At 42.8% G+C, this 9995-nt stretch overlaps 1 protein-coding gene across 2 annotated transcripts in view; it reads right to left on the reverse strand.

The window, feature by feature from the left end:
* The window catches only part of PDE9A (phosphodiesterase 9A), a 137918-nt gene that overhangs the window by 12249 nt on the left and 115674 nt on the right, over nucleotides 1-9995 (reverse strand). For both annotated transcript variants that reach the window (XM_019525342.1, XM_019525341.1), the window contains exons 11-15: nucleotides 9809-9913; nucleotides 7706-7788; nucleotides 5991-6147; nucleotides 4136-4249; nucleotides 2198-2302 (exon numbers count right to left, since the gene is read on the reverse strand). In XM_019525342.1, coding sequence (XP_019380887.1) covers nucleotides 2198-2302; nucleotides 4136-4249; nucleotides 5991-6147; nucleotides 7706-7788; nucleotides 9809-9913 — 564 coding nt within the window. The remainder of the gene's footprint in view (nucleotides 1-2197; nucleotides 2303-4135; nucleotides 4250-5990; nucleotides 6148-7705; nucleotides 7789-9808; nucleotides 9914-9995) is intronic.

The following is a 9995-nucleotide window of genomic DNA, read 5'->3' on the forward strand; positions in this document are numbered from 1 at the left end:
CCCCAGCTGGGCAGCTTGTCCCAGTCCCAGCCCCAGCCCCAGCCCCAATCTCTCCCTTGCTGTGTGAGCATTGATTTGCCCCCACAATGCCCCTTCCCTCCCCACTCTGCCCACCACAACAGACTTACCAGCTGGAGGCAGCTGTGTTCAGCATCCTTGGACTGCTGCCTGTTTAGTGTGTAGCTGAATCTCCGAATTGGTGCCAAATCTTTTCTGAATCAATTTGGACCTTTTAATGTCTCCCCTAATTTAATTTGGATTTGGAGATTCGGCTGCCGAATTGGGCCAAATCTCCTCTGAATCGAATCAGCTGCTGAAGCTTTGCACAGCTCTAGTAAGTATGTCTCATTGGTGTATCTAATAACAGCAAGGGAAAAGGACTCTATGTATCATTTCAATTTGCTGCACAAATACAATTTAGAAGTTAACTGCTTTTGTTTTAATGACAGTTTTACTTTTTGGAGGGTTTACTTATTTTCCACAAACACTGCATGTACAAAAGGTCACAAAGAGGAGATTCGTAAAAGTCCAAGTCCCACTGAAAATGAAGAATGGGACTTCTTGTGTAAATCACTTTTACACACAAAAAATGTAGCAGTATCTAGATTTTCACAGAAAAGAAGAGGGGTCCTTGAGTTCTTCCTCCTCAGAATGATCCTTTCAGGCACCAAAGTAGAAGCAACAAACCATTTTTTATCATGATTGGCTAACTGTAGGTTACTAAGTAACCTCAACTACATATAGACTCAGTGAAGGATGCCCACCTGTGCCCATAACTTTGGAAAGAGCTTACAGAAAATGAGTCTGACATCCTTAGCTGACATAAATCAGCCTAAGTCCTTTGACTGAAATGGATCTACACCAGTGGCTCTCAACCCTTTGCAACTCAAGGCACCCCATGGGAAATGCCAGCTCTTAGTTTTCACTTGTTTATTGATTATAGAAAAATACTAGAGCAATTCTTCTGTTGCTAAAAACTCAGAAAGACCTAATAGGTCAGAATGTGTTTGACACTAGATTCCTAACTGAAATATCTGGGTTTATACTTTGTGAATCATGTTTGCACACTTAATAGTGTAAACATTGCACGATAACCTGCAGCACCCTTGAAAGGATTTCAAGACCCCTGGCTGCTTATGGCACCCTAGTTGAGAATCACTTGTTTACACTGACTGATAGACTTGAAGACCTGACCCATTATTTCTGTAGTTTTCTAATTTGTAGTAAGAGAATAAAATACACAAAAAATACCAGCTCTTTGTCTGCATTTGTTCTCAATTATCGAATTGGCTGCACATTCTATTGTTTAACAGTATGGTAAAGCACATAGATACACTTTTTATTTCAAAATAATTTCTGTAGAGACAATGATCTATAGAGGCCTCTGACAGTTTGTCACAGTGGATTTTCCTCCTATCAGAAAAAATAGAGAAGTCCTCCATGTTTCTTTATCAAACTGGTTCTCCCAGCATAGAGAGAACGTAAAATGAAATGAACTAGAAAACTCTGGCATCTTGTTCTCCCAATTACTGTGAAGTTATGCTTTGCGTGACGCCAGCTGCTGCAGTATGCAGGCACAGTGCAGTGTATGTGTAGGAGAAAGCAGGGGACTGCTGAGATATTTAATGCTTGTTTATGTTACAGGGTAAAAGCATCCATCACAGAGTGGGAGGGGATTCCAGCGTGAAGCAATTGGTATGCAACCGTAAAGCCTGACTTTTCACAATTATTCAAGTAGCTGGTATCCTGGGAATAAATGGAATGCCTTATTTTTCTAGGGAAATGCACAATTTAGGTCATAAACATTTCAGATCATCATCACAGATAGAGTGCCACCTTGGCTAATTGAATACTGCCCATTGAATTGGCTTCTGCTGCCACTGTTCTTGCCCTAAAGTTCTAAAGCCATTAACAATGCCAAATGAACTCAGGAGGCAGCCCTATTAGTGACAACAACCTGCAATCTAATGACATTGGTATTTCTTGGTTGTTACTGTCATTTTACAAATCACAATACATTGCAGGCACTTTTATTCTGAACTTATTCCACTGATGGCCCTCTGTAACCTTATACAAAAGAAGTCTTTCATCCATATGGAACTGGAGATAGCTAATAGATAGTTCAAGTACCAGATAGTTTTCAGGAGGGAGGAGGAATTTTGATGAATGCCTCTCTGGATCTTTGTCTCATTCTTACCTGCATAAAATATTCCTCTAATAAGCAGTCTACCCAGGGTTCTGCTACTTCCATTGGGCGTACTTCATTGGAGATATCGCAGCATTTTATAAGCACCATTTTCAACTGAAAGAGGACAAATACTTTTAAATTCTGGTAACACAAGACTTTTCTTTGTCTCTTTGCATGCTGTGCTTCTTTTGTTTTGACAGAGGCTGGCAGGAACAAAGGAAAATTTTATGGCTGAGGCATAGGACTGAGGCTCAGGTAACCTGGTTATAATTCCTGATTCTGCACCAGAGTCCATTGTGGCCTTGGGCAAGCCGTTTAACCCCTCTCTGCTTCAGTTTTCTTATCTGTAAAATCAATATAGTGCTTACCTTCCCCTTGATGGGCTTGTGTGGCTTAATTCATGAATAACTGTAAAATGCTTAGGTATTCTACAATGGCATATACTATATGGGCCCAATCACACACACAGTGAACAATTGACTGATATGCAGTGGAGACTAGGGCCTCTCATGTTCAGTTTCTCCTGGGAGAGTTGCTGCTCTCCCAGGAGAAATCACAAGTGTACAGATGTTCAGACTTTTTCTCCCAGAATGAAAATGGCCACTCCAGGAGAAAAGTAACCAGAGTACCAACCAGGGTTGAATCACTCCCAGAAGAGTTTATTCTGAGAGAGCAAATGTCTGTACATGCCGTGCGCTTCTCTCAGAAGAGAACATAATCCTCCACTACTGCCACACACCCCATCCTGAAGAAGACAGTGGGTGCATCTACACGTTGCCCTACAGTGATGTAGCAACACACTATGACAATGTAATGATCATGTGTCCAGCTGTGTCATTATAGCAGCATGCTCCTCAGATATAGCTCCCCAGATATAGCGTGTGTATGCAGCCTAGGATAAAACTAAGCAAAATGTATATCCTGACTGAAGGAATAATTATATCTTGCTCCAATGAGTACAGGACAAGGGTTGGTAACATAGAGCCAGTGGGCTACATCTGGTCTTTGGAGCCATTGTACAGCCCATGGAGCTTCCAACCCAGTTGTTCTAACACTGCCACTTCTCCCTGCTGGCTAGCCACACAGAAGCAGCAGCAGCGGCAGTGGTAGCAGCAGCAGTGGCCAGTTTGGAAGCATTGGTTGGCTCAGCTCTGACCCAAGCTGGATTGTTTTGATCCACCACTGCAAAAACTTGTTCACCGCTGCTCTGGGGCTTAAACATATGCAAAAAAAAAAGCATAACTTTTTTACCTAGAGGGCTCTCAGCTTTTTCTTTCTTTTGCTTTTATACAGAGCTGTGACATCTTTCTACATTTTTGTTAATGGTGGAAATGATTGGTTTAAAACAAATAAATGGTCCCTCACAGTACATTACAACCCTCAAGGAAAAGGAGGGCTTGTTCAAGGGTTGGGATGTGATTCTGGAATGAAGGGATGAGATCCAGTTCAGCTGTGGGGTTCCTATGTGATTTTGGACAATCTGTTTAGTCTCTCTTTAGGTCTTCATTCCCCATCTGCCCAGTGGGGTCAACAGCACTTCCCCACAGCCTACAAAAGTGCCTAAGACAGACAGACAGATGGAACAAATCATTCAAATGTGCAACTAACTGTAAAGGAGAACACAACTCCCTTCAAAACATTTACATTTACTTCAACAAACTGAACCATGGTAATCTGGCTCCAAATCAAGTTATTTCTTTTTAGATTGTTCTTTTCTAGACATTCAAAACCTAGCAGCAAAATGAACATTTTCCTACAGAAATTGTCAATTGTTTGGACCCTGGATTTTCTGCTGAAAACTGGTTCTATTTAGCGTTGTGGGGGTCAAGCCCAAAGATAAGTTGGTAGAGTAATATTATCACCATTAGCAGAAAGAAGTAGTTAGTTATATTAGTACTACTAGCCATGTTAGCTCCTGACAAATGGTAATTAACAAAAGCTCCTTACACAGGTCACGTGTTCCTCATTTGAGTAATCAAACTTCTCCATTTTTTCCTTGAAGGAGTCTAGTATTTCTGCATGTCTTGCCATGTCCGTTGCCAGGATTAGTGTAATTATCCCCTATCAAAGGAGACAGCAGCACATTCATTCAATATTTCATAGAAGGTACAGTTCTTTCTGTGCAAAGAGTTGCTTCATGAATAAATTACCTTTGAAGAGGAACTTTCTTGAGACCTCCTGACAAACTGGTAGAGAAGTGGTCAGTTCTTGTGACTACTGGAGGCCCCTTCCAACTCTATGATTCTATGAACTAGATCATTTACATAAAGAATTCACAGTGACATAATATGGACATTGGCTATGATGTGTGTTTGATTGTATGTTGGAAGTAGGTTTAGATTGGATATTAGGAAAAAACTTCTTCACTGTTAGAACAACGAGACAGTGGACTAGACTGTCTAGGGAAGCTGTGGACTCTCCATCACTGGACGTATTCAAGAAAAGGTTGGACAGCAACTGGTCAGAGATGATCTAGGCATAGCTATGCCTATATTCTGCCATGGGTATTTCCTTGCTTCTGGGCTTTGCAGGTTGCCCTGTCCCCCTCTTTCTGCTACATGTTTAAGGGTGTTTTTAAGCCTTCCTCAGAGGCACTAGGTGTTGGCAGCAGCCAAGGCTGTGGATTTTGACTGGGGTGTACCAATGCTTCTGCTGCAACATAAAGTTGGAGGTTCCTGGCCAGAGGGTTTTACCCTTCTGCTCAGCATCAGACCCACTGTCACATTTTTGGTCAGGAAGGAATTTTACCCCATGGTCAGACCAGTATAGACTGGGGGGTGGGAGGGGAGGGGTTGCCTTCTTCTGTAGTGAGGGGCATAGACTTTTATCTGGGATCTCTTGAGTGTATATTACTTACCTTTTATAGAAGTAGGGTTTTGGCTGCTGTGGTCCCCCTGCTTTACCTGTGGTAGGTTAGGGTGTTATGTTTTGTGTTGTGTCAGGGCTGACAGTAGTTTTAAGAAGAGTTTAGATTATGGATTTGTATTTAATGGTTTGGACAGGGATGATCCTGCCTCAGACAGGGAGCTGGATTAGATGACCTAAGGAGGCCCCTTCCAGCCTCATGTCTCTATCATTTCCTGTTCTGTGCTTATTACCTAAATACCCTTGATCAAATAACTAAATTAAAAGTATTGTTCTATATAGTGGGTTCCAAACCTGGTCCCACAGAATTTAATACAGGTTTTGCTATTGACTCTAACAGAAAACAGTGATAAAGCTGTGCCAGGGGTCCTGCAATGACCTCAGCTAATTCCCTCAGCACTCTGGGGTGGAGATCATCCAGACCAGCTGATTTAAATACATCCAGTCCCTCCAGAAGTTCCCTGACTAGACCCTTCCTGACCCTCAGGCCCCAGGGGAGGCGTACCTAGGCCAAGGTCAATCTTGTCATTGCAATGTGACAAGATTCATCACTGCTCTAGCCAGAAGAAAGAGATGGGTTCCAGAGGTTAGAAATCTCTAGTTGGAAGTGCCTTTTTAACTGCAATACAATGTTCTTCTTAAAGAACAAGGGTAAGCTGTTAACATATATCAACTTAATCTGTTTATGATCACAAGCTAACTAAATTTCTTTCATAAGTCTCTATATAAGAGTCATATTTTTAATAGTCAAACTTTTCTCACTGTTACCCAACACATTAAAGCTGCTATGGAAACGGTCCAGAAATCTCTCATAGTTAAGTCAAGCTTTTCAATTCACGCATCTAGATGGAATGAGATGGCTCTTCAGTAGATAGATTTGTGCACACATTTCAAAGAACAACTTGCATGTCACGGCCTTTTGGACCAGCACTCATACCTGTCGTATCCGCTTAAATTGTTCTTGGTCGACACTGGAGAAAATATTGCACTCTGGCTGGGCAATGATCTGGAAAGCTACTGCACAGTGATGGTTCTCCAGTGGGGAGATGTCATTGTAGCGTACTGCCAGTTCTGTTCGGGCATTAATCTGGTAGCTGATGTGAAGGAAAACAATAACGTCCTTCAGCATTTCTGCATCTTATCTGTTCTACAACACATATTCTATTGACACTACTTTGAATAGTTAATAAAGTGCTAAGAACTGATTATTGCGATTGCTAGTACAAACTCAGAATAATTTTTGAGAAAGTCATCATTTTACATAGCTTCACACTGTGTATTTGTTTTTTATGAGTCAATCTCCATCAGTTAAAAAGATATGGGGTAAAGATTACAACAACTACTTTTTTAAGGATAATAGGCTTTGATTTCAGTTCCCACTAAATCAGTGAACAGATTACCATTGATCCCAATGAGAATGGTTTCAGGCTTTTACTTAATAGATAGATAAAAGCAAACGAGACTTTTTCAGTCTTTCAGACATGCATGTGCACATACACCCACACAGCGATGCTTAGCACTTCTAAAGTACTTTCCATCTGCAGCTCACGTAGTGCTGAAGAGACATTTATGACGTAATCTTCAAATCCCTCCTGGTGACCAGCTAATATAATCCTTTTTGTATAGAGATGGGAAAATAGATTGTAGGGAAAGGTTAGGCAATCACTTTAATGGCATTAAGGAAAACTTTAGCAGAAGTGGAAACAGAACTCAAAGCTCCTTGTTCTCAGCCTCACTTACAGATGTCTCCCTTCACTAAATGGGGTGTTTAACAAATAGTTGACCTGGGATTGTTTTCTAGCAGCCAGCTTCCTTCAGTGGAACATACTTTAGTTTTGCAAGAAAAATGAACAGCAAAACATTTTCCTCTCAGAGGGGCCTGTCACACGTTCACTTACAACCACATCAAATCACGGGAATATTGTGGAAATATTGTGATGTATAAAGGTTAGCATGTGTTAGGATGGGGTCACACATTCACTTGCAACAGTTGCACGTTGTATGTAGTGACTATTAAAGTTAGTACACATTAAGGAACAACTTTGCAACACCATGAGGGTACTTTAGAAGTGTTCAATTGCTTGAATGGGTGTTTGCTCATGCCTTAACTGCACTTAGTAGGTGTTACGTTGAATATGTGTTCAGAGTTTAGAGCAGTTACTGGCTTTCTCTGAGGCCTGAATAGATGTAGGGCAGGCCTACCCTGCCTCAAACTGTGTGAGGGAACAGCAGTAGGAAACATGCCATGCCCCCATCCACACATGCTACGTTCCTAAATTAACATCACTCACATAGCTGCCTCAATGGAGCACTGGGTGTGTGACATTAAGCTCTTCTGAGAAAGTGAGTTTATTGGCACATAGCCAATACCCCACTAGGGCAGCTACCTTGCATCTATTTTAGAAGCTGCCTGCTGTCCTGTGAGTCTCCCTAGTGTGGTGAGTTGGTATGGACATGCTCCTAGTGGTTGGCAATACACCCAGTCTAACTAGAGATGGCTCTGGCCTTGCCAGGAAGCAACAGCAAATCATGCTGGAAAATGTCAGATTCACCACTGTGCACTCTATAGAGGTGAAGAAACTGCTGAGCCACAAAAAAAATGCTGATTTTCACTGTCTTCCCAAGACAGCAGAAAACAAATAACACACATACGTATTGTTGTAACCCGGATGATCCAGATCATGGCACACTGCTGCCGTCATCAGAATTAAGATATCAAGTTGGGAAAATTTCTCCTACAACAGAAAATAAAATAAAATAAAAGTTCGTGTGGACTCTGAAACTTTCTACATTTTTTTTGCTAAATGCATTCACAGTTCAGATAAAGGAATGATCTGTGCAAGCTGTTATTCAATAGGCAAGCATATTGCATATATGAAGGAAGATGCCCCTATTCACTGCAGCAAGAAATGACTCAGAGTTGGCAGTAATTAAATATCAGTAGCTTGGAGGAGGCAAGTGGAATTTGCTCGAGACTTGTAATAATTGCCTAGATTAGAACTTGCCAAAGAATAGAGATGTTAATACTAACTTCCTTAGAAATTGTTCAGGTGTCTGCATGAGTTAATGTGGGGTTGGAAGAAAACTTAGATGTCATTATGGTCCCTGGCACAAGTTCATTTAATGGTGCGATAAGATCCGATTCCCGATCCCAACATTTGCACCTCCTGCCTTGCCACATGTGCGTGGCAGGATGTGTAATTTTGGGATCAGGGATCATTTTAATCATGCCATGACTATTTGCCAGTGGAGGAAGAATCTGGGAGTCTTGATCTAGGGTTCCCCTTGCACCAGCAAGATAAAAGCAGGGTGCCGGTAGCATGGCATCAACTAGCTCCCATGCAGACCCAGGGCTGAGACTGAGAATCAGCTGATCAGCCCTGGAACCACATGGGATTGGGGCTGGTTCAAAACTCTGGCGCAGTCCTGGGACTAGAACAGCACAAGAGATGGTTCATGACTCTGGTGAGCTCCTGGAGCTGGGTCCAGTTCAAGTGTTTAGTGCAGTCCCAAGTCTGGAACCAACAATCACCTGAATGTCAATCCCAACTCAGAGCCCTGTGTACTGGGATGTCAGAAAACTTCACGTACAACCAGGCTACATACAGGTCTTTTAAGGTGCTGGTGTGCTGAGACATCAGGATCCGGGAGAGGTTTTCTGGTTCTGGGGACCCCACGCTCTGGGAAGATCAGAAAACATCATGTGCAGCCTGGCTACACCTGCAGGTTTAAAGGTCCTGGTGCATGGCGACCCTGGGATCAAGGGACATTCTCTCCAGTCTCAGGATTCCTGTGGCCAAAATGTGCCAAGTGCCTTGCTCTGCAATTTCATGGGAGCTGTAAGGAAAGGCTCTCAAGCTGCTGGGCTGTGGGGAGCTGTGCAGCTCCCTGCAACCCAGGACCAGAACCTGCCTTGCTCCTGAGCCCCTGCAGGAGCTGCAGGACAAGTCAAGTGCCATGTTGGGTTGTGGGGAGCCCTGTGACCTTTGGCCTAGCACCCTGACTCAGCTGATGAGCTCCCTTGGAGTTGATGCCTTGAAAATAGCAGGGTGCAGCCCCAATCAAGGCTGCACCATATTGCTATCAGCCTGCTGACACAGGTGGAGGTGTCAACCAAGCCCTGCCATGCAGCTAGCATCAGGTTGAATGGCAGGACTACCCTGCCACACATCTAATTTAAGATGCAATGGAAACCAGCCACAAAAGCAGAGTAGATTCACAGCCTCATGGCTGGGCTTGGTGTGTGTGTAGGGCAGGAGCAGGTGGAAGAAGTGTGCTCAGGAGGGTTGGCCCCAGCAGTGCCAGGAATGAGGTATGTAAGGATACTAGTCCTTTAAGGGCTTTGTAGACTGTAACCACATTGGTTGGATAAAACTGGCTGTGGCCAGTTAACGAAGCAGGAGTTTCAAGCAGTTGTAGGAAAGAGTTGTCTCCCTGTGATATCCCTCTCATTGGCCTTATTGTATAAAGTTAACCTGTTCCTGAAAGCTGATGAACCAACAAGTAACACAGGGTGTAGACATATCCTAAGCAACACCCCCAAGATCACCTAGGAAACTCATCTGCCTTCTCTTCTTCCATTTAAGAAAGCAGGTGCAGCAAAGAGAGCCCCTTCCGCACAAACTGGTCTTTTTATTCTTTAATTTTTTTGGTAAAGGAAATTACCTGGGTTGCATGATATTTGATTAACAAATATTTATCCAGTGATATCAGTGCAAATGCAGAGAGCTATATGGACAGTCTGAGAAGACACACCTGGAGACTGCAGAGCGAGATCATGCTGTACATCATCTGGGTCACACAGAAGCAGTGCCGGAAATTATGGAATGGGTTGTTTCTGTAATTGTCATGAATGCACAGCTACAAAGAAATAAAGTGAGTACAACTGTTAAAGGCAGCAGGGTTGTTTTCAAATGAAAAGATCTGAGTCTTTCTCACTTTT

This window comes from Gavialis gangeticus, unplaced genomic scaffold (assembly GCF_001723915.1).
Source record: "Gavialis gangeticus isolate Ggan-Ray unplaced genomic scaffold, GavGan_comp1, whole genome shotgun sequence".
Lineage (NCBI taxonomy): Eukaryota > Metazoa > Chordata > Crocodylia > Gavialidae > Gavialis > Gavialis gangeticus.